Source organism: Dendrobates tinctorius, unplaced genomic scaffold (genome assembly GCF_039654945.1).
Source record: "Dendrobates tinctorius isolate UK_male_01 unplaced genomic scaffold, ASM3965494v1 ptg000224l, whole genome shotgun sequence".
NCBI classification, from domain to species: Eukaryota; Metazoa; Chordata; class Amphibia; order Anura; family Dendrobatidae; genus Dendrobates; species Dendrobates tinctorius.
In genome coordinates, this window is record NW_027361891.1 from 9,296,957 (window position 1) to 9,321,976 (window position 25,020).

At 41.7% G+C, this 25,020-nt stretch overlaps 1 protein-coding gene and 2 long non-coding RNA genes across 5 annotated transcripts in view; 2 read left to right on the forward strand and 1 right to left on the reverse strand.

The window, feature by feature from the left end:
• Positions 1-25,020, reverse strand: part of BEST3 (bestrophin 3) — a 95,903-nt gene that overhangs the window by 20,884 nt on the left and 49,999 nt on the right. Inside the window, exon 4 of one of the 3 annotated variants that reach the window (XM_073555511.1) lies at positions 15,071-15,165. In XM_073555511.1, the coding sequence (XP_073411612.1) occupies positions 15,071-15,165 (95 nt within the window). Of the gene's footprint in view, positions 1-164; positions 293-13,633; positions 13,736-15,070; positions 15,166-25,020 lie in introns of those variants that run through there. The other 2 variants (XM_073555514.1, XM_073555513.1) reach the window with 2 other exon arrangements.
• LOC141059164 (uncharacterized) lies at positions 797-3,397 on the forward strand. Its single transcript, XR_012222393.1, has 2 exons — positions 797-958; positions 3,023-3,397. It is a non-coding gene; the product is annotated as an uncharacterized lncRNA (long non-coding RNA).
• On the forward strand, positions 5,314-24,205 carry LOC141059216 (uncharacterized). Its single transcript, XR_012222401.1, has 3 exons — positions 5,314-6,419; positions 6,556-6,634; positions 23,315-24,205. It is a non-coding gene; the product is annotated as an uncharacterized lncRNA (long non-coding RNA).

Sequence of the window (25,020 nt, forward strand, 5' to 3'; positions counted from 1 at the left end):
TCAAAATGAGACATTTAGCAAAATATTGATCAATATATTGAGCCACCCCGCCACGCCAAGGCAATCTCATATGGGGGTCCTACTCTACATTTTTATTTATTCACTGTGCCATTGCGGCCTCCTGAATGTTTTAAAAGCAAGACCATATCAAATGCAATCCATACCTGAAGCATATCTGCATCACTCCCGTGCAGCCAGATGGAGCAGGTGCAGATGAAGGCCAACCAGGTCTGAACACAGACATCTCAGGTTTGACCTCCACACACTGTCTGACTAGCAAACACATATGAAGGGCAATGCAGGCTCAGACATGGATGCAAAAATAAATAAAGCCTGGGGCAGGGCGGGGCTGCCGTGAGTGTGCACAGCAGCCTAGATCAATCACAATAAACACAGAAAAGATGGCGAACATGACCCAGCGTGCATGGCAACAGTGGTGGTCTTGCTTTTAAAACATTTAGGAGGCCGCAATGGCACAGTGAATAAATAAAAATGTAGAGTAGGACCCCCCATATGAGATTGCCTTGGCGTGGCGGGGTGGCTCAATATATTGATCAATATTTTGCTAAATGTCTCATTTTGAATGCAGTAAGATATGTGCATATGCACCTCATGTTATGCGTTCTGACCACTGGCAGTGCTGGCTCTTCTCTTTTTTATTGCAAATTGGTTTTGTGGCTGACCACCACTGTTGCCGTGCACGCTGGGTCATGTTCGCCATCTTTTCTGTGTTTATTGTGATTGATCTAGGCTGCTGTGCACACTCACGGCAGCCCCGCCCTGCCCCAGGCTTTATTTATTTTTGCATCCATGTCTGAGCCTGCATTGCCCTTCATCTGTGTTTGCTGGTCAGACAGTGTGTGGAGGTCAAACCTGAGATGTCTATGTTCAGACCTGGTTGGCCTTCATCTGCACCTGCTCCATCTGGCTGCACGGGAGTGATGCAGATATGCTTCAGGTATGGATTGCATTTGATATGGTCTTGCTTTTAAAACATTTAGGAGGCCGCAATGGCACAGTGAATAAATAAAAATGTAGAGTAGGATCCCCCATATGAGATTGCCTTGGCGTGGCGGGGTGGCTCAATATATTGATCAATATTTTGCTAAATGTCTCATTTTGAATGCAGAAAGATATGTGCATATACACCTCATGTTATGCGTTCTGACCACTGGCAGTGCTGGCTCTTCTCTTTTTTTATTGAACACATACAGTATGTATATTACACTGCAGGTCTTTTCACAGTGGGAAATCTATCACTGCTCGCATTATATTTATAGAACTCAAGCACTGGGAGATTTGCAGTATACTTAACATTGGAGACACCGAGACTGCCGTATACTTCACTTAGGAGACACTGAGACTGAGGTATATACATCAAAGGAGACATGTGGCTGTAGTATATACATCACAGGAGACATGGGGCTGTGGTGTATACATCACAGGAGACATGGGACTGAGGCATAAACCTCACCGGAGACATGGGGCTATGGCATAAACATCACCGGAGACATATGGTGGCGGCATAGACATCACAGGAGATGCTGGGGCTGCTGTATATTCATCACAGTAGATATGGGGCTGGGGTATATAATCACAGTAGATATGGGGCTGGGGTATATAATCACACGAGACATGGGGCTGCGCTATAGCAATCACAGGAGACATGAGGCTGTGGTATAGTCTTCACAGGAGGCATGGGACTACGGTATAGTCTTCACAGGAGGCATGGGGCTGCGGCATAGACATAACAGGAGATACTGGGGTTGTGGTACAGTCATCACCGGAAACGCTGGAGCTGTGGTATATACATCATAGGAGACGCTGTTGTGTTCTAGTGTTGGATGGGAGTGAATTGCGAGCTAACTCCGCCCACAAAGCATGTAATGATGCTTGCACTGGCCAGCATGAGGTCGTAATCTTTGATTGTATGTTTCGCAGCATTTAGTAGTGAGTGCTAAGTGTGCGTGCTCGCAGAGAAGGAAGAAATTGAAGGGAAGACAGATGTCAAAATGAGACTGCACTGTGGTCCACAGGAATCATTTGCCTACCCCAGGTCTATACTAAGGGGGCATTGCTCACAGGGCAGTAATGCAGAGCAGCCTAACAACATGCCTTCAGAGAATCCTGTGACCCATGCCCCTTTGGTAAAGATCATGAAATTAGGACTAAATAAAAAGGCTGATATCTCTGGAATCATATAGCAAAAAACAAATGGACTACTCAGGGGAGCAACGAGAATAAAATTGGAGCAAATACTGGCCACTTTTTACCTGTTGACAGGTCCTCATTAATGCTATTCAAATCATTTAACATTTTTTTCTTTATAACCAATAACCCTAATCTAGCGCTCTGTATTCTTCTTATTTTAGTGTACAGATAGCCACCTCCGATTGTCAGGCCAAGAATGATAAATTGTTTATCTGACTGGCAGAGTCTGTACAAAATGTGCTCTCTAAAATTAGATAGTTATGCCAGGTGCGACTGGTATAACGGCCAAAGTCGCTGTGCAGCCCAAGGCTTCGAAGAATTTCCTTCTACACGTTCTTCTGTTTCATAGGAATCAACATTGGTTTATGTAATATCTAGCTGTAGAAGGGTTATTCTCCGAGTCACGAAAGTATACAACGTATCAGGAATAACAAGCTTGATCTTTGTTTTGGCAATTCTTTGCTCTCCTGAAGGTACCCAGAGTTTTGAAATCCTGGTGCATGTTGGGAATCTTTATATTGTTTGTGGTTATTATTAAAAGACAGACTATAGGTATCTAAATCTGCACAGCACCAAATGTGGTCTACTTAATTATATTTTCCAAATGTCTCTAAGTAGGAACTATGTCTATTTTATGGAGTCTTATGCCAACTACATCAGCATTACCCCTGAGCCCAGTGATTGGATGCAGCGTCACATTAGTTGCAGTCATGAAAATCACTAGTGTAGCCTGTCACCAGCAGCAGTGAAGAAGCTTTGTTGGAGAGGGGGATTGTGAAGGAAAAACTCAGTTTATTATTTTTACCTACAGGAAATCCATCATCAATGAATAATTGAACATGGAGAACCCTATTAAAGAATTGTCCTTCATGTCTTGGGGCATCACAACCAAGGACCAGACCTCAAATCAGTGGACAATAAAGTACTGATTCACAGAAATGTGGAATGAAACTGTATGAAAAGTCATAACATTTTTGTGCAGCTGCCAGCTTTGGCATATTTTGAAAAGTGGACAAAGCTTAGTGGGGATGGAGCATGACCCACATACGCATCATCATTAAAGGCAGAAAAGTGGCATGGATTACTATATAATTGTACTCTAGTGCGTGACTGGTGCGCATTTCTTATGCTGGTGCATGGCAGGCTAAAAGTGCAATAAAATTCATTAAGAAGCTACTCAACAATACGCCAGCCTACATGAATTGGGGCCGAAACTTTCTTTATCTATAAACGGCTATTTATCTGTTACTGCTACAACTGTTTTCTCATCTTAAAGCTTAAGTAGCCTTAAAAGCTTGGTATTTGTCATCACATGGTACAAGTATATCATTCCCCCCCAGCAGTAATTATGTCCCTCAGTCTGTTCATTCAGAACTAAGCAATGAGTATCAATCTGCATTATCACTGCTGGCTGCTGCTAGACACTGTTCACACCATCAAGTCTAACTATGAACTCATTCACAGGGAAGTGTTATTTTGGGTGTTTTCTGACCAAAATAGTATAGGCTATTTACTATTAATCCTCAAAGGCCAATGGGCCTGGTATAGATGATTCCAATGATTCCATTGCCCATCAACTTCACTTCCCTGCAACAAGACAGCAGGGAGCCAATGAGCTGTGAATATCTTTGTAAGCATCATCTTGGAGCTCCTGTGAAGACCCGCATGAGGGAAGGCTTCATAAGAGATCAGGATTGCATTATATAAGTCATCAAATTATCACACATTCAAAGTACACCACAACTAATCAGGAATTAGATGAGTGGGAATTTCCATATCGTCTTCCCGCCCCACCTTATTTATTATTTTACTCACTCATAGAGCGCAATTGATTTCCACAGCGCTTTACAGTCATCATCATTGTCCCCATTGGGGCTCAAAATCTAAATTCAGTATGTATTTGGAGTGTGGGAGGAAAATAAAGTACCAAGAAGAAACCTACACAAACACGGGGAGAACAACAAACTCCTTGCAGATGATGTCCTTGGTGAGATTTGAACCCAGGACCCCACACTGAATGGCTCAGCACTGCAGCCTCAGTGTTATCCACTTTAGCAGAGCTGGCTGAAAATGTTGTGAAAACATCAAAAGTTGCAAAAGATTTTGCGCAACTTTTTAAGGTGTTTTACGACAGTTCTGACATAGACACCTTAATGAATCGGGGCGTAAGTTTCTATGATGCAAAAACATAATGGATTTCATAAGCCTAAGGCTGGGTTCACATTACGTTTAACCAGCCCGTTCAACGCATAGCGTTGACGGGCCGGTTAAACGGTATAGCATAACGCAATCGCGTTATGCTATACCCGCTAGCACAGATGAATCATCTGTGCTAGCGGTGACGGAGCCTCAGACGCTGCAGCCCGCGTCCGAGGCTCCGTCACTGAATGACGGCACGTCGCGAACGCAAGCCGCTTTATGGCATGCGTTAGCGATGCGCCCGACAATAGAGGGCAATGGCAGCGTTAACGGACTGCGTTACACCGCGTTATGCCGCGGTGTAACGCAGTCCATCCAACGGACTGCCACAAAGCAATATGAACCCGACCTTATAGTCCGAAAAATACAACATGATACACATGATATAGGATGCATAATTTTGTGGTATTTTACATAAAGAATCTCCCAAAAGCTGCTGGCTGAAGTATTAAACAGTAGCTTTGGAATAATGAAATTATTGAGACATAAAATGAAAAGTAATTCTGCGCTTTTCTAGCACTTACAAATAGACAAATCTATTGTAATTCATATCATAGGTATTCTAGAGGAAAGAACAGTTCTGTATATCAACTCTCAGTATATATGAGTGGCATGGTATTGTTTCCCTCTGAATCTTATACAGCCATGGTCAAAAGTGTTGGCAACGTTGAAATTGTTCCAGAAAATGAAGTATTTCTCCTAGAAAATTATTGCAATTACGCATTTTCTGTTATACACATTTTTATTTTCTTTGTGTGTATTGGAACAACACCAAAAAATAGCGCAAAAAAGGCAAATTGAACATAATTTCACACAAAACTCCAAAAATAAGCAGGACAAAGTTGTTGGCACTTTTCCAAACTAGTTGGTAAACAACTTTGTTTCAAGCATGTGATGCTTGTTCAAACTCACCTGTGTCAAGTAACAGGTGTGTGTAATATGAAAATCCCACCTGAAAACAGATAAAAAAGGGAGAAGTTGATTCAATCCTTACATTGTGTGTGTGCCACACTAAGGAAGGAGAACAGAAAGAGGAGAAGCGAACTGTGTGAGGACTTGAGAACCAAAATTGCAGAAAAATATCAACAATCTCAAGGTTACAAGTCCAACCCCAGAGATCTTGATGTTCCTTTGTCCAAGGTGCACAATATAATCACAAAGTTTACAACCCATGGCACTTTAGCTAATCTCTGTGGACAGCAGAAAAAAATTGCTGAAACCTTGCAATGAAAGCTAGGCCTGATGGTGGATAATCAGCCCCAATGAAGTTTCAAAGAAATTAAAGCTGTCCTACAAGCTCAGGGTGCATCATTGTCAGTGTAAACTATCCGCTGACATTTCAATTACATTAACTGCTATTGCAGGAGACCCAGGAGGACCCCATTGCTGACACATACATAAAAAAGCTAGACTGCAGTTTACCAAAATTTACATGAGTAACCCAAAATACTTCTGGGAAAGTGTCAGACAGAAGAGACCAAGATAGCACTTTTTGGCAAGGCACATCAATCTACTGTTTACTAAAAATGGAATGAGGCCTAGAAAGAAAACATCACAGTGCCTACAGTCAAATATGGTGGAGGTTCAAATATGTTTTGGGGTTGTTATGTTGCCTCTGGAACTGTGTCTTGAAGGTGTGCAATGTATCATGAAATCTAAAGATTATCAAAGGATTTTGGGTTGCACTGGAGAGCCCAGTGCCAGAAAGCCCAGTTTCAGAATCCTAATGTAGGAATCGCATTGGCAGGCACATATGGAATGAACAGGACCATAGAATTAATGGGGTCAGTTGTGGACTGCTCTTGCCTTCAGGTGCATCAATATCAGAACGTACTCTTTTGGAGTAGAGATGATGGCTGTGAAAGGCTCAATATGTCTTCTCTTCTGAGAGTTATGCCTATCAGAACAATCTCCTGCAGCAGCCGGTGACTGAACCAGTGCCGCCCCCGTGACTGAAACCAGAACACTGCCGGGGGGAATAAAGTTAATTTTCTTCCCACAGCTTTTGGGTAAGCGTGGGCGCCGGACAGGCTCAGAACGCTATTAACCTGCAGATTAACCACACATCTTCAGGTTAATAGTGTTGTTTCTGGTGACAGGTTCCCTTTAATTATGATTTCTTATAACATGATACTGCATATCTAGGCAACTGGAAGCTAGGCAATGGAAAGCTCAATTTACAGGGGAATTTCAAAGACAAGGAATTTGCAGGAACACTTGGGAGGTAAGATTTATATAAGCATAATATAATCTTTTTACATTAAAACTAACTGCTTAATAGATGGGGACATGCGATTGTAACATGGGTTTAAAAATGCTCCTGTATTACACTTGTGTGAAACTGGTAAAGTTGATTAATTTTACTTTGATGTCATCTTTTTTATTGAAATTATTCAATCGATTTTCTACACCAGCTTACGCCTCATCCAGACGACTGTGAATCATGTATATGTTCTATCATTGATTTTCATGGATAAAACACGTACCCATTGTGGTCCACGGTGCTATTCACACATGTGTGTTTTTTGCAAACCCTGTGTCCACAAAAAAATCATGACATTATGTCAGTTTTTACCGGATTCACAGATCAAAATTATCCATACAATTTATGGGTCCTTGAAAATCGCAGATAGCGCATAGATGGTATCAGTGGACAATCCATGTACTGTCCATGATTAACATTGGAATGAATAAATAAAGATTTGCAATTTATTATTTATTTTTTCACCAATGAAAATCACTAATAAAAAACTAATGGCAAAAACTGACATACTGACCAAACATGAAATTTGGATCACTGATGAAAAGTCGGACTGTTTTTTGCATACGTGAAAAATCACAGATGTCTGAATGAGGACTAAGGGGTGTTGGTAAGCTGTGTTTTTGCTGCGGAAAAATATGCAGCGTTTTATGATATTTCTGAAAATGCTTATACGGCTTATTTTTTCCTTACAGTTGTCAATTCTTTCATCTTTTTTTTTTTTGTAGCATATTTCAACAATTCAAATGAAAGGAGAAAAAATGCAAGAGAAAATGCATCAAAAACACATGCAAAATACGTTGTAAACGTGTCAAAACTATGTGTGTGCTAAGCAGCGTTCTTCCTGCCAACAATCTGGTTTTTGCTGCAGAAAAATATGCTGCCAATACGTAACATGTGCACATACCCTAAGGCCTCAGGCAGATATCGGTGATTTTCTCAAATAAGAAAATCCATCTGAGTTTCATCTGTAATTTTCATTAGTTTCAACAGATTTTCTTCAGTGTCATCACTTTTTTTCACTGATGAGAAAAAAACGTTTGTCCACCTTCTCCTACCTATCAGTTAATGAGTGCTGTCCAATTTATTCACGGACCCATTCACTTACATTGCTGAGTTTGATCAATATCGGACACGGCTCCGCAATTTTGCATTAACCATTTGGGGCAAGAAAAAAAACAACTGACGTGAACAGCCCCATAGGTTATCTCTGGTACGAGTGCTATCTGTGAATAACACGGACAGCATTTGTACATGGAAAACTCAAGTGTGAATGAGCCCTAAGGCTGTGTGCCCACGTTGCGTTTTTTAAGCGTTTACGCCGCGTTTTTGCAGCAGCGGAAACGCTTACAAAACGCTTAAAAAACACATTCCCATGCAATCCTATGGGATTCCGCAGTTGCTGTTACAATGCTGCGGATTTTTCCGCTGCGGAATCGCATTGCAGTAAAATCCGCAGCATGTCCATTAATTCTGTGGAATCACAGCGATTCTGCCGCCATAGGATTGCATTGAAACGCTCACTTTACGCATGTGGCTATGCGCATCATGCGTAAAGTGAGCGCTTCATGTGCGGATGGTACCCAGGGTCTAGAGGAGAGGAGACTGTCCTCCATGCCCTGGGTACCATATCCCTGTAAAAAATAGAGATATACTCACCTTCTGTCGGCCCTCGGAGTCCTCAGCGCTTCACACGGCGCTGCCAGCAACTTCCGTTCCCAGGGATGCATTTCTAGAATCACCCCATATGACGTCACGGTCGCGAGACTGCTACGTCATCTGAGGTGATTCTCGCAATGAATCCCTGGGAACGGAGCCTGCCGGCAGCTTCGATGAGGACCGGGAGAACTGCGGGGGCCGACAGAGGGTGAGTATATCCCTATTTTGTATTTTTTTATTATTTTTAACATTCTATCTTTTACTATTGATGCTGCATAGGCGGCCTCAATAGTAAAAAGTTGGTCACACTTGTCAAGCACTATGTTTGACGAGTGTGACCAACCTGTCAATCACTTTCCAAGCGATGCTTCAAATCCCTTGGAAAAGCCCTAGCGTTCTGCAAGCTAAAAACGCTTGCGAAACGTTTGTGTTTAGTGGGAAAATGCATGAGAATTCCGCATGCGTTTTACCCGTGGCAGAGAGTTGCGGAAATGCTGCTGAAAATTCTGCAGCATTTCGCAACGTGGGCACATAGCCTTAAAATGTATTCCAGGTTCTTCCTGCCTGTTTTAATTACTGGCATAAAAAAAATTTGTACAACCTGCACTTGCTTAAATTTGGAGTGAATACAACCAATTAATTTGCAAAACGTTTTAGGTCGTGTGAACACGTTAAGCGCTTGCAGCAGAAATTTCTCCACCTAAAAGCTGCAGTTTACAATAACACTAAAATTAATGAGATTTCTAAAATCTCATGGACACGTAGCTTTTTTCAGTCCTTAGTAGCTTCAAATTTGCAGCATGTCAATTCTTTACCCACTCAAATGAATGGGGAAAAAACACAAGAAAAACACAAGCAAAATTTGTCAGAAATGCATTAAAAAACACGTAATTTATGCAGCGCTGTTCCTGCCAGAAGATGCATTTGTGGTGCAGAAATTTCTTTTGCAAATACTCAACGTGTGCACATACCCTTATTTTGCTAGGAGAAAACTCATGCAAATTTGATGTTGATCGCGAACAGTTAGTGGTTAATGTTACTGGGGTGTTTCATGCACTACTGCATGTGACTTAAAAAGAATGAAACAGCCTAATGCTAATATTAACTAAAAAGACAAATTAATGTTCAGCCATTTAGTTCACATAACAAAGGTAAAAACTTTCAAATGTATCTGTATTGGAGAAAAGGAAGTGTGAATAAATCCTCATAGGACTTCAATTTTTTATTTGTTTTTAATCTAATGTTGCCTGCTCTAAGACCACATTCCCACGAAGCGTACTTATTATTTCGGACCTCCCACAGCAAAGTTCCTGCAGTTATTACTAGTGATGAGCAAATGTGCTCGGATAAGGTGTATGTTAGTTAGGCTATCCCTGCACGTATTGCGGCTCTCAAACAGTGGCGAAACATGCATCCGCGGGGATTTGAACATAATTTTTGAGCACGCCAAAGACGCTCGGTTAGCACATGAGCATGCTCAGATAATACTTTATCCGAGCACGTTCATTCATCACTAGTCATTATAACTGCGGATATCATTGCAAAGAAGGTAATAATAATAAATAATAATCTTTATTTTTATATAGCGCTAACATATTCCGCAGCGCTTTACAGTTTGCACATATTTTCATCACTGTCCCCATTGGGGCTCACAATCTAGAATCCCTATCAGTATGTCTTTGGAGTGTAGGAGGAAACCGGAGTGCCCGGAGGAAACCCACGCAAACACGGGGAGAACATACAAACTCCTTGTAGATGTTGTCCTTGGTGGGATTCGAACCCAGGACTCGCTGCAGCGCTAACCACTGAGCCACCGTGCTGCCCAGGTACAAAGGATTCACACATCCCACCCCTTGCATTGTAAAATATGACATTTGCACTGACATCCACAGCATAAATTCACATGCTGTGGCTCTTGTCAATTTACTCTGCAGATATTTCTTAAAATTTCTTGAAACTATGCTGACAGTGGATTTTCCGCAATCAAATATGCATAGGGAAATCTCATACATTTTTGTTACATGGGAACATAGCCCAAAATTAAGTTCCTGCAACGAGTTGCTGGTGATTTTTTTAATGCCTCGGATTTTAAATGTGCAAAAAATGCAGTTCCTTACAGTTACTGCAAAGTGGATGAGATTTTCATGTCCACTGTGCTTTTTTCTTACTCTAAAACCATATTAAGGATAAAAAACCCATAAAGATGAAATGTATTAATTACATATAGCACATACATATATGGCCATAAAAAATGGGTATACCTTAGTAGGCACAATAAGGACAATCGCACATAACATAGAAGTTACCTCAGAAGGAAAATTAAAGCGATCAAAAAAGTCCAAAAGACTCAATATTACAAAAGATAAAATTAAATCTTTATTGTAGTGTAAACAAGGACAAGGAGACAGGGGGAAAAAAATTGAGTCAAAATGACCATAGCAGCACTGAGGCAAACAAACGGGGCATACATGGGAGAATGAGACCAAATAGGGATAAGGCATATCTAAGGCATAATAGCAATGTAAAATAGAATGATAAATTGCGCCAAACCCAAATTGTCAAGTGAAGCCAAACAGGTTTAGATAGATATAAACTTTAACGTTGTATACATTTAAACAATAGAGGCAACTTTACCTGTTGGGACAGCAAGTAGAGGTCTCACCACGTGTGTACACCCCCAACGCACGTTTCGGCAAATGGCCTTTCTCAAGGGGAGAAAGGCCATTTGCCGAAACGTGCGTTGGGGGGTACACACGTGGTGAGACCTCTACTTGCTGTCCCAACAGGTAAAGTTGCCTCTATTGTTTAAATGTATACAATGTTAAAGTTTATATCCATCTAAACCTGTTTGGCTTCACTTGACAATTTGGGTTTGGCGCAATTTATCATTCTATTTTACATTGCTATTATGCCTTAGATATGCCTTATCCCTATTTGGTCTCATTCTCCCATGTATGCCCCGTTTGTTTGCCTCAGTGCTGCTATGGTCATTTTGACTCAATTTTTTTCCCCCTGTCTCCTTGTCCTTGTTTACACTACAATAAAGATTTAATTTTATCTTTTGTAATATTGAGTCTTTTGGACTTTTTTGATCGCTTTAATTTTCCTTCTGAGGTAACTTCTTTTTTCTTACTCTGTAAACTAACCTGCATTATGTTTTTTTAAATCACAACATGACAATTTCTCCAGCGGGTACGCTGAATTCTATATGCAGACTTTACCCATAAGGCCTGTTTCACACTTCACACATCCGTTTTTTGGCGTCCGCCAAAGTGTGTAAAAACGGATCTGTTTCTGTTTTGCCACAAACGGATGCTAGCGGATCCGTTTTTTAGACGGATCTGCTTTAGCCACTAATGCAAGTCTATGGGAAAAAAAACGGATCCGCCAAAAAAAGGCGGATCTGTTTTTTTTGCAAAACGACGGATTTTGACGGACGTCTAAAAACGGATGTGTGATCCAGGCCTAAGTATCAATAAAGTTTTATCAAAGCCAAATACCAGGACATATCAAAAACAAAGCAGCTTTATTTACAACATGACACATCAAAAGGGGACAAAAACCGCAGCATCGAAAACTTGATTTAAAAATGAAGTGAAAATGAAAAAAACCCTGTAAGAATCTTAGTAGCTTATGTGCAGCAAATCTGCAACATCAAAAATTCACCAAATTCTCATTTTGGGAACTTAGCCTAAGGCCAGTTTCACACGTCAGTGTCTCCGGTACGTGTAGTGACAGTTTTCTCACGTACCGGAGACACTGACACACATAGACACATTCTCATGAATGTGTCTATGCAGATGTCAGTGTGTTTTCACGGACCGTGTGTCCGTGTGCAAAACATGCTGACATGTCCGTTTTTGTGCAACAGCACGGATCACACGGACCCATACAAGTCAATGGGTCCGTGTAAACATGTACCGCACACGGATGGCGTCCGTGTGCCGTCCGTGTGCGTTTTTAGGAGTCATAGGGTTAACATTCAAACCAATTTTTTCACTACACGGACACATGGACAGCATATGGATCACATACGGATGGTACACACGGATATACAGATAGCACACGGATCACACACGGATGGCCTACGTATCCACACGGACACACGGACATGGATAGCTTCGGTACCGTTTTTTCCGGTACCATTATCTGGATGTGTGAAACCGCTCTAAGGCTGTGTGCTCACAATGAGTTTTTGACTTTCCATTTTAGGGTATGTTTCCACTGTCCGGATTACACCAGGACTTGCTGCGGATTGAACGCTGCGTATAGCCACAGTGTCCAATCCGCAGCATCCAGATGTTACAGCATAGTGGAGGGGATTTTATGAAATCCCATCTCCACTATGCGTGCAAGGTCGGATTCGGCGGCCCTGCGTATCCGGACATGCGGTGCGTCTTTACAGACCGCAGAATGTCTATTTATCTTGCGGAGACGCTCTGTCTCCGCAAGATAAATAACCCAGTCTATGGCTACGATGTGGTGATTCCGCATGTCTTCAATGAACACATCTGGAATCACCAGGTGTACAACAGGGGGCGGCGCTTTGGGCTTTTTTTTTTTACTCAGTGGTTACTTGCATTTTCATTATGTTTTTATTGCATCTTTTAACACATTTTTTGTTTCTTGTTGGCATGTCATGTTATAAATAAAGTTACTTTGTTTTTGATACTTCCTGGTATTTGGCTTTGCCAAGACTTTGTTGATAGAGTCGTGTGCAGATTACATGTATTTTTGATGTGTTTCTGCTGTGGAAATGCACTAAAAACACACGTGCATTTTTTTTTACCGCATCTAATGTGAGCCCCTGGAGTAAATCATTAGGAGGGGCCCTTGGGATCATGTTGCCTCCCATTAAAGGGAATTTGTCACCCCTTTTTTGAGATATCATATAATGATATCTTTCAATTGTGTGTCACATAAGGATTCTCTTATTCACCTGTTCCCCCCCCCTCCCTATCTTGCTCTACACAAGAAGAAATGTGTAGAGCAAGACAGGGAGGGGGGAGCAGGTGAATAAGCCCCGCCCAGCGGATCGGACAGCGGTAGTTTACATACATCTGAACCGATATAAAAAAGGTATTTATGCAAGAAAGGTGCGGGGTCAGGGGGAAGCAAAAGTACTAAGAGAATCCTTATGTGACACACAACTGAATGATATCATTATATGATATCTCAAAAAAGGGGTGACAGATTCCCTTTAAGCAGCAGTTTTTTTTGGTTCACTTTATAATGATACATTCCATGGTCCCTTATTCTCACCCCCCCTCCTCCTGTGCTCAGGTAATTTTTGTTGCTACTAACCTTCTAGAAAGCTCTGCCATCAGGTCACATGTCAGGGCAGTTTCGAGGGACAGGTCTCTGATTGGTAGATGCCTATTTTGGCGGGAAGAAGGTCTCTATATAATCTCTTTCTACCTGGCCATAGACTTGTCTGACTGAAGTTCTCTATGTAAAGCATCTCCCTGCCCACCTGCCCCTTGATGATCATTTTTTCTATTCGTTGCGGTGTTTAGTTTGAGGAGGTCAAACAGCTAAGGCTTGGTGCACAGGATTTTGAATGTATTGGTATAATATTTGGATTGATGGCTTATTAAGTGGTTGATTAAAATATTATTTAATATGTGGTTAAATTAATTGTAATGCATTGGGGCACCCTACATTAACACTGCAGCATTTTCATTCAAAGTTCTGGTTGTCTGTCTTAATTTATTACCGGTAATTAAATGGTGAGTTGAAGCATTTTAGCCATGGACAGCTGTGATACCATACCAGGCTATGGGTAAAATCCTCACAGTAAACTCAACGTACCTGCAAGAGAAATTGACATGTTGGGGATTTAGAACACGCACTGCAGGTCAGTTTACAATGAGTAAAAATAAAAGCACAGTAGGCATAAATCCCATCCACCACGTTCACATGTTCAGTATTTTACATCATTATCTGTAAGCCAAAATCAGGGGAGGAACAATCAGAGGAAAAGCATAAGGCCTGTTTCACACATCCGCTTTTTGTGTCCGCCAAATGGATCCGTTTCCGTTTTTTGCAGCAAACGGATCAGTTTTTTTTTAAACGGATCCGTTTTTTGACGGATCCGTGGTAACGGCTAATGGAAGTCTATGGGACAAAAAAAAAGGATCCTCCAAAAAAATGGCGGATCCGTTTTTTGACAGATACCGACGGATTTTGACGGATTTGAAAAAACGGAAGTGTGATCCAGGCCTAAGGCTAGAGTCACACCAGCGTATCACATCCGATGGGAAGGCTTACAAATATGCTTCGGCTTACAAATACTTAGGTACAATACTGACCAAATGCTAAACGTGTGAACATGGCCTAGGTCACTGCTTTTATGACTCATCAAAAATACGTAGTGTCAAAAACCCACTAAAAACTAAAAGTGGGAACACAGCCTTACATAACATATGCAAAAATGCTGCACAAAATTTGTGTGCAAAGTAGCCTAACACGGCCGAATGCTATCCGATGTTTTAGACCACGTGCACACATTCAGTATTTGGTGAGTTTGTTACCTGAGTATTTGGGTGATAAATACAGAAGTGGTGACAGGTTCCCTTTAACTATACAAGTGAAAATTAGGAAACAAGTACCTGATAGTTGGAAATGTGTTTTTAAGCAATTTGCTAAACATGTCCACTAAAGTGTCAGCTGCATGCAGCGTGCACCACACCTTCACAACAGAAGCTGCTGTGGATCATTCCACCAGTGGCAACCACTTACCGAGCACAAAAGTAACTGGGATTTGTTCTGCATATTTATCACAGTAAAGTGATAGCTTTTCAAAATAACGTTGTTGAGAATCTGTAAGAAAAAATCTGCAGCAGAAGTGAGAAGATTGTACAACTTCTGAAATTTGATATTTTATTTACATTTTCTTATATAAAAAGTTACAAAAAAGGAATATAAAATTGCAATGTGTCTCTTTTGTACAATACATCTTTTGATATGTTGCTCCTCTCTTTTATTCAATTATTAATACATTTTCATTACTATTCAGGAGCTTAAACAAATAATGTATGTGTTAGATTAAAATGATGTCCCTCCACTTCAGAGATTTACTCTTGTAAAGATCAGGCTAATTACTATTTTAACTGAGTAAGATCAAAACAGTTTGTTGTGGTTTTAGAAATGTCAAATTGTCTTGCTCAAGTCCATGTGACACAGAAAGGGGTCCAGACAGCTGAGACAAATTGAGTTTTTTCACATTGACCACTAAACCCTATGAAATAGCTAAGGCTACTGTACGTTGCCGCAATGAGTTTTGACACTGCAGAATTTCTGCCCATATTTGCACCTATTATTTAAATTAGGCTACTTTTTCATTTAGTTTTTGTGTGCGATTTTGCAAATCTGGAGCAAATCTGCCAAGAGATCCCAAGAGAAATTGACATGCTGCGGATTTGAAACACTACCGCAGGTCAGTTTACGTAAAAAAAAAAAGCAAAATGGGAGTGAGATTACTATAATTTCCATCAACTTTGATGGAACTGTAACACAGTGCGTATTTGATGCAGAAAAAATAGGCAGCGTCAAAAATGTATCAAAAGCTCATTGTGGAAACGTAGCCTAATACTTTCTATTTTAAAGTGAGCCATATGTAAAAAATGGGAGAAACAAGTTAAAGGGGACTTAATTAAATGGATGTAATTGGGGCTAGAAATAATTTCTGCAATTGGGTGTCATTACAAACTTTGCACCATTTGCCTTAGGCCATGTGCACACATTGAGTATTTAGTGAGTTTTGCACCCCAGTATTTGTAAGCCAAAACCAGAAGTGGAGTGGTCAGAGAAAAAGCATAAGGCCGGGGTCACACTAGAGTGAAATACGGACAAGTGAGAGGCGTTAAAACCACGCATTACACACGGACAAATGATTCTCTATGGGGCAGCTCCCATCAGCCGTATATTTCTCGTCCGTATTATATGGTCCGTGCCAATCACAGCATGCTGCGATTGTCAGCGTACTACGCCCATAGTACGCCAATGCAAGTCTATGGGTGCGCTAAAAATACGCATTACACACGAACCAGATGTGTGACTTGCGAGAAATACGCACCCGGTGTCTTTTAGAAAAGCCGGCTATTCAGTGTGCAATACAGTAAAATCACACTGACAGGTTTAATAAAGAAACGAAAGAATAGATACAGTGGGGCAAAAAAGTATTTAGTCAGTCAGCAATAGTGCAAGTTCCACCACTTAAAAAGATGAGAGGCGTCTGTAATTTACATCATAGGTAGACCTCAACTATGGGAGACAAACTGAGAAAAAAAAATCCAGAAAATCACATTGTCTGTTTTTTTTTTCATTTTATTTGCATATTATGGTGGAAAATAAGTATTTGGTCAGAAACAAAATTTCATCTCAATACTTTGTGATATATCCTTTGTTGGCAATATATCATCGTAGTATAGGGTTAATAATGGATCGGTGTCTTATTGACACCTCTCCATTATTAATCGGCTTAATGTCACCTTACAATCAAATGGTGACATTAACCCTTTGTTATATTAACCCATTCGCCACCGCTACAGGGCAATGGGAATAGAGAGGATAAGTGCCAGAATTGGCACATCTTATAGATGCGCCATTTCTGGGGCGTCTGGGGGCAGATTTTTGTAGCCAGGGGGGTCAAAAACAATGGTCCCTCTCATGGCTATTAAAGTCTGCCCACACTCACCTGCTTTACCTCTCTGGTTGACAAATTACCACAGGAGCCCACGCATTTTTTACAACAAATTAACCCCTTAAATTAACACCTGCACCTCCCAAATTTTAGACATCAACCCTCATCTAATTACTAATGAAAGACATATAAAAAAAACATGAAATGGTTTACTGTGTGTAAACCATGTGTCATTTCATGTCGGGTTGGGGAATGATTTGACAGAAGCCGGCAATTGAATTAGCGGCTATTCTGTTATGAGGAACTCTATGAAATATAAATATATATATATATGTGTGTGTGTCTCAATGACATGTGTATATATATATATGTACAGTTGTGGCCAAAAGTATTGACACCCCTGCAATTCTGTCAGATAATACTCAGTTTCTTCCTGAAAATGATTGCAAACACAAGTTCTTTGGTATTATTATCTTCATTTAATTTGTCTTAAATGAAAAAACACAAAAGAGAATGAAGCAAAAAGCAAAACAATGATCATTTCACACAAAACTCCAAAAATGGGCCAGACAAAAGTATTGGCACCCTCAGCCTAATACTTGGTTGCACAACCTTTAGCCAAAATAACTGCGACCAACCGCTTCCGGTAACCATCAATGAGTTTCTTACAATGCTCTGCTGGAATTTCAGACCATTCTTCTTTGGCAAACTGCTCCAGGTCCCTGATATTTGAAGGGTGCCTTCTCCAAACTGCCATTTTTAGATCTCTCCACAGGTGTTCTATGGGATTCAGGTCTGGACTTATTGCTGGCCACCTTAGAAGTCTCCAGTGCTTTCTCTCAAACCATTTTCTAATGCTTTTTGAAGTGTGTTTTGGGTCATTGTCCTGCTCGAAGACCCATGACCTCTGAGGGAGACCCAGCTTTCTCACACTGGGCCCTACATTATGCTGCAAAATTTGTTTGTAGTCTTCAGACTTCATAATGCCATGCACACGGTCAAGCAGTCCAGTGCCAGAGGCAGCAAAGCAACCCCAAAACATCAGGGAACCTCCGCCATGTTTGAGTGTAGGGACCGTGTTCTTTTCTTTGAATGCCTGTTTTTTTCTCCTGTAAACTCTATGTTGATTCCTTTGCCCAAAAAGCTCTACTTTTGTCTCATCTGACCAGAGAACATTCTTCCAAAACGTTTTAGGCTTTTTCAGGTAAGTTTTGGCAAACTCCAGCCTGCCTTTTTTATGTCTTGGGGTAAGAAGTGGGGTCTTCCTGGGTCTCCTACCATACAGTCTCTTTTCATTCAGACGCCGACGGATAGTACGGGTTGACACTGTTGCACCCTCGGACTGCAGGGCAGCTTGAACTTGTTTGGATGTTAGTCGAGGTTCTTTATCCAACATCTGCACAATCTTGCGTTGAAATCTCTTGTCAATTTTTCTTTTCCGTCCACATCTAGGGAGGTTAGCCACAGTGCCATGGGCTTTAAACTTCTTGATGACACTGCGCACGGTAGACACAGGAACATTCAGGTCTTTGGAGATGGACTTGTAGACTTGAGATTGCTCATGCTTCCTCACAATTTGGTTTCTCAAGTCCTCAGACAGTTCTTTGGTCTTCTTTCTTTTCTCCATGCTCAATTTGGTACACACAAGGACACAGGACAGAGGTTGAGTCAACTTTAATCCATGTCAACTGGCTGCAAGTGTGATTTAGTTATTGCCAACACCTGTTAGGTGCCACAGGTAAGTTACAGGTTCTGTTAATTACACAAATTAGAGAAGCATCACATGATTTTTTCGAACAGTGCCAATACTTTTGTCCACCCTCTTTTTTATGTTTGGTGTGGAATTATATCCAATTTGGCTTTAGGACAATTCTTTTTGTGTTTATTTATTTAAGACAAATTAAATGAAGTTAATAATACCAAAGAATTTGTGTTTGCAATCATTTTCAGGAAGAAACTGAGCATTATCTGACAGAATTGCAGGGGTGTCAATACTTTTGGCCACAACTGTGTGTGTATATATATATATATATATATATATATATATATATACACAGTATATATGCATTCTATGTGTCTATGTCTATTCTTTCGTTTGTTAGAAAACCTGTCATAGGGCTCCATTATATGTCTATTTTGCAAGCCGGAGAGAAAATCTCGGCATACGGATGCCATATGGATTACATACGGATGCTTACATGCGCAAAATACGCGACCACGCCTTGATTACGGATGACATACGGAGCACTATTTAGGGGACATTTCTCCGTATTACGCATGTAAAATACGAACTGTATTTTGCGTCGGTTAGTGTGACCCCGGCCTAATAGAAACATTTGCACCACTTCTACATTTTTCACCCACTCCTGGTTTTGACTTACAAATACTGGGCTAAAAAACTCACCAAATACTGAATGTGTGCAGTAGTCTTAGGCCGGGGTCACACTAGAGAGGAATACGGACGAGTGAGAGGCGTTAAAACCACGCATTACACACGGACAAATGATTCTCTATGGGGCAGCTCCCAACAGCCGTATAATTCTCGTCCGTATTCTACGGTCCGTGCCAATCGCAGCATGCTGCGATTGTCAGCGTACTACGCCAGTAGTATGAAGACACAGAAAAAACACACAGTATGACAAACGTGCATAAATACTCTGTTGTAAAATATATGTAACAGTAAGCAGCAAATGCTAGTAAAAGATGTTAACAAAACCAGGGCATTTTGTTGATACGTTTTTTTGCGAAAAAAGCATCAACAAAATACCCTGGTTTTGTTAACATCTTTTACTAGCACTTGCGGCTTACTGTTACATATATTTTACAACAGAGTATTTATGCACGTTTGTCATACTGTGTGTTTTTTCTGTGTCTTAGTTCTTGGGTGGTGTGAACAGGGTCTTAATGACCTGTTCATTTTCTGTGCATGTGTCATGTGTTCTGAATCTACGCCTGCAGTACGCCAATGCAAGTCTATGGGTGCGCAAAAAATACGGATTACACACGGACCACACGTGTTACTTGCGAGAAATATGCAGGTCTTTTGGCAGGTGACAGGAAATGGGCCAATCCATCATCAGGAAGCTTAGACATGCTAATTAGCTCAAAAAGCGCTCCAGACATCCGGGAAGTACGCCTCCACGGAGTCCTGCAGCGTCACGCTTATTGTATTAGTGCAGGAGCGGCCAGAAATCAGGGACCAACGTGATGCCCATTATGCCAAGGAGGCGTCATGGAGGCGCATATGTCGCCAGATGTTCCACGATTTTGCTGATCGGCCACGTGAGTAGCAGCAGCAACTGAGTAAGTACAACCCAAAAACTGTTTAAAATTACCTCACATCAAAAAAGGCATTTAGAATCAGCCCCCCCTCCCTTCCTGTGCTTGGACTTTATGCCTCATGAGGCGGGTAGATTTTGATGTGACCCATGGTTTTACACTGCCATAATTTGGCCCAGGCCACAAGCTCCTCATCCTCCTAGCCAACCAAGTTATTAAGTGTAGTTACTTGATACCTGAACTATTGTGACCCTGTGTATCGGGCCTGGATGCCCCAATTATATATGCTGCCCTGGGTAGATAGCACACCCTAGAAGGCCACATGCCTAGGCTACTGGTAGCAAATTTGACCTAGCAAATATGTGAAATTGAGAATATTTCCTGTCACATTGCAGTGGAAGATGTGATGAGACGCTGGCGCAGCATCCGCGACCAATACAGGCGGGAACGTCAGCAGCGGGCAAGGAGTGGTGATGCGGGCCACACAAAGCGAAAATATATTTATTATGATCGCCTCTCCTTCCTCGCTCCTATTCTGGATCTGAGACCGTAAGTAGATACCTCACACCACATTACACAGATACTTTACAGGGCCAAAAAAAATGATTTATTTTTGGCTCTGTTCTATTTCATAACAGAACTCAGTCCAACCTTACGGAGAAGGGAACTTGCTCAGATACCAAGCCCATCATATGGGTCGCCCTCCCAGGGCTGTGGGGTACTCGGTACTGGGCCGGTCCTTCAGAGGGGAATGTCACAGCAGTGGTGATCCGGTCCGTGGCCCTGGGCTCCCATGTAAAAGGGGATTGAGTGATGAAATAAAGTTTATGAGTGATTTGTGACGCCACCTGTGGTATTCGGCAATGAAGATGTTAAGCCGACGCTGCAGACAGATCCTCTGGGACAGATGGTGTGGTGCAGCAATGATGGTGTAGCCCTCCACAGGCAGGGCTGTAGTCCCAAGGCAGTGTAGATCGGTGTTGGGGAAGAGGGTGCAGTGTCTGGCACAGGGATGTAGCAGTGCTGGAGAAGTTGCAGAAAGAAGGCAAGGACACAGCGGAATATAGTTTCTTTACCTTTACTTTGTAAGTGCAGTCCAGGGTCCAGATTACAGATGGCACAGGAGCTGATTAGCCTGGAAGCAACTCAGGAATCTCTCTATGCAGATAGGTTGTGTAGTCTCCTTCCTAGCACTTACTTGAGGGACATGCAGTACTGTGTTACACTGAAGTTCCTCCTTCTTGTTCCCTCTCTGATCTACCTCGTATGGCAGACAGCTGTAGCCTTCTATCTCTTCTCTTGGCTCACCCGTTGCTGTTGTGCCTCCGAGTCTTAGATGGGAATAGAGCATTTACAGCTTCCTATTCCTCTGGTTTCTGTTGCAGGACCTTCAGTATCCATACAACCGTGGAGACCAGGCTCCAGATCATGCGCTCCAGCTGGGAACGAGCTCTCAACTCTGCTCAGTCCCCCAGCTTCTCTCTCCACTTCTACACACTTCGGCCTCCTCACACTAACTCCTCATTTCCCTTCCAGGCCCTCAGAGAGCACTCCTCCCCCAATTCTGGTTCAGAGCTCCCTCTGCTGGCCCGGAGTGGGAACTGTGTTGCATGTTATGGTTAACTGCTAGAGAGACCCTTCATTGCTTCCAAGCCTGACATCACCCTCCCTGGAGGAAGGCAATGCCACTGTGGCGACCATACTCCTGGGGGCGCCACACATAGATCCTGGGTCTGTAGGGGATGAGGTGGCTGGCCCATCTTCTTCCCTCCAAGAAGCATGGGTGAAGATTCCTCTCAGGAAAACCCAGTGCCTGCACCACAAACCCCACCACCAGGACCACATCTAGAAGCAGGACCGTCTGCTGCTGCACCATCAGCCATACAGGAGGATCAGGGCAGCATCAGCAGCAATCCAGGTGCCCAGATCTGGGGATCCCCACAGCCTGCTGGACCATCCCGGCCATACAGATTACATACGGATTACATACGGATGATGACATGCGCAAAATACGCGACCACACCTTGCTTACGGATGACATACGGAGCACTATTTAGGGGTCATTCATCCGCATTACGCATGTAAAATACGGACCGTATTTTGCGTCGGTTAGTGTGACCCCGGCCTAACAGTTGCTCTCAGATGATTTATGACCACAAAACATGGCAAAATTGAATGTGCAAAGAAAAAAGAGCCGGTAAAAGCCAAATGGTGTATGTAAAATTTCTAACTTATTTAACTAAAAACAAATTGCCCCACAAAAAAGTGGGCAACCTCTTTAAGCTGAGCTGGACATGGATAATATGGAGGGAAGCGACCCAGATGTCTTTCTTCCCATGTCCAGGACTTTTAGGCTATGTGCGCATGTTGTGGATTTGCTTGCAGAAATTTCTGCACAGTTTCTGCATCTCTTTACAGAAAAAGGCAGTGGAAAATCCTTGCATTTTTCATGCAGATTTTATGCGGATTTGTGAGCTAAATAAAGATATATTATTTAAAAAAAAAAAAGTGATGTAATTTTCTTGTCCAACATCCATAGGATAGGACTCCATTGTTGATGTGATGCAACCAACCACACACACTCTTCCTCCTTCTGATATAATTTCCTTTGACAATTTTTAAGCGTTTTTGGCAGCAAATCCACAAACCTTTTCACACCTGCGGTTTTGTTGCAGATTTGACTGACTCAATGGAAATCAATGGGTGAAAAACGATGCAGATGCGCAAAAAGAATTGACATGCTGCGGAAAATAAAACGCTGCAAATAAGGAAGGAAATTTCCAGATCATGTGCACAACACTTCAGGATTGTCAATGATTAACCTTGCTTTAGTATTCCATTGCATTTTTGGAGCATTTCCACACAGAAAAAAAACGCTGCGGAACGCAACAAATCCGCATCGTCTGCAATGTAAAGTGCTGCGGAATATGACGGCGCTATAGAAATAAAATTATTATTATTTTTTATGACTCACTGGTTTCCTCTCAGTGTACTATTCTTTACTGTAGTGCTGTCTATCGCAGTATCATAGCTTCTAACAAATACTTTTCTCTTTTTTTTAGAGAAGACCTTCAGATCAAAGAGGGTTACTGGTTGGTCAATAGGGTCTGTAGCTTATATCTGGTGGCAGATCTTCCACCATCTCAGGGCTACAGGTCTGAATAACAGCAATGTAGTGATGGAGGAGAAATGCTGTGTGCTCCCACGGTAAATTGATTGGGTGCGTGGAAGTAGAAGACCTCAGAATAGCAGCGCAGAGCCAAGGGCGCCCTGGCCGGTGGTGTCCCTGGTTACCCGGCGGAATAAAAAAATGGCCGATGATGCCTGGCAGTGTGTGACGTCACTACAGCTACTGAGCGTCTCAAAGGACAAAAAGCTATCCGACGCGTTTTGGGGAATACACAGTTCCCCTTCCCGCGGTGTATCAACATACCGCGGGAGCACACCATCCATCTACACGGACGGATAGGCTTCCACGACCCGTGAACGGAGAGATTTGCAAGTGGGGCAAGCGTTAAGCCATAGGGGCTGCATCTGATGATTCACCTACGCTACTGCAACACTCTGCTTTGTTTTTATCCTATTTTCTTTAGGGGCTCTCATTTTGCGATATTATTATTAGCTATTTATTACTGAAGATCCACACTGCACACTCATTTATGTTGAGGGGCAAATAAAGCTAGAGTATTTGCACGTGGCTCCTTTAATCAAATGGTGCAGTTATTCACCTATATTCTAACTGTTTTTTTTCTTCAATAGAGGATGAACCCCTTAGCGACAGAGCCAGTTTGCAGCTTAATGACCAGACCAATTTTTACAATTCTGACCACTGTCCCTTTATGAGGTTATAACTCTGGAACAATTTAATGGATCCCGCTGATTCTGAGACTGTGACAAATTGTACTTCATGTTAGTGGTAACATTTCTTCGATAAGTCTTGTGTTTATTTATGAAAATAACAGAAATATGGCGAAAATTTTGAAAATTTTGCAATTTTAAAACTTTAAATTTTTATGCTCTTAAATCAGAGAGATGTGTCACAAAAATTTCTTAATAAATAACATTTCCCACATGTCTACTTTACATCACCACAATTTTGGAAGCAAAATTTTTTTTTGTTAGGAAGTTATAAGGGTTAGAAGTTGACCAGCGATTTCTCATTTTTACAACAAAATTTACAAAACCATTTTTTTAGGGACCACGTCATATTTAAAGTCATTTTGAGGGGTGTACATGACAGAAAATACCCAAAATTGGCACCATTCTAAAAATTAGACCCCTCAAGGTGCTCAAAACCACATTCAAGATGTTTATTAACCCTTTAAGTGCTTCACAGGAACTAAAGCAATGTGGAAGGAAAAAAATAACATTTAACTTTTTTTTGCAAAAAATTTACTTCAGAACCAATTTTTTTTATTTTCACAAGTGTTAAAAGAGAAAATAAACCACAAAATTTGTTGTACAATTTCTCCTGAATACGCCGATACCCCATATGTGGGGGTAAACCACTTTTTCAGCACACGGCAGAGCTCGCAAGGGATGGAGCGCCGTTTGACTTTTTCAACGCAGAATTGGCTGGAATTGAGATCGGATGCCATGTTGCGTTCGGAGAGACCTTAATGTGCCTAAACAGTGGAAACCTCCAACAAGTCACCCCATTTTGGAAACTAGACCCCCCAAAGAACTTATCTAGATGTATGGTGAGCACTTTGAACCTTCAAGTGCTTCACAGAAGTTTTTAACGTAGAGCCGTGAAAATAAGAAATCC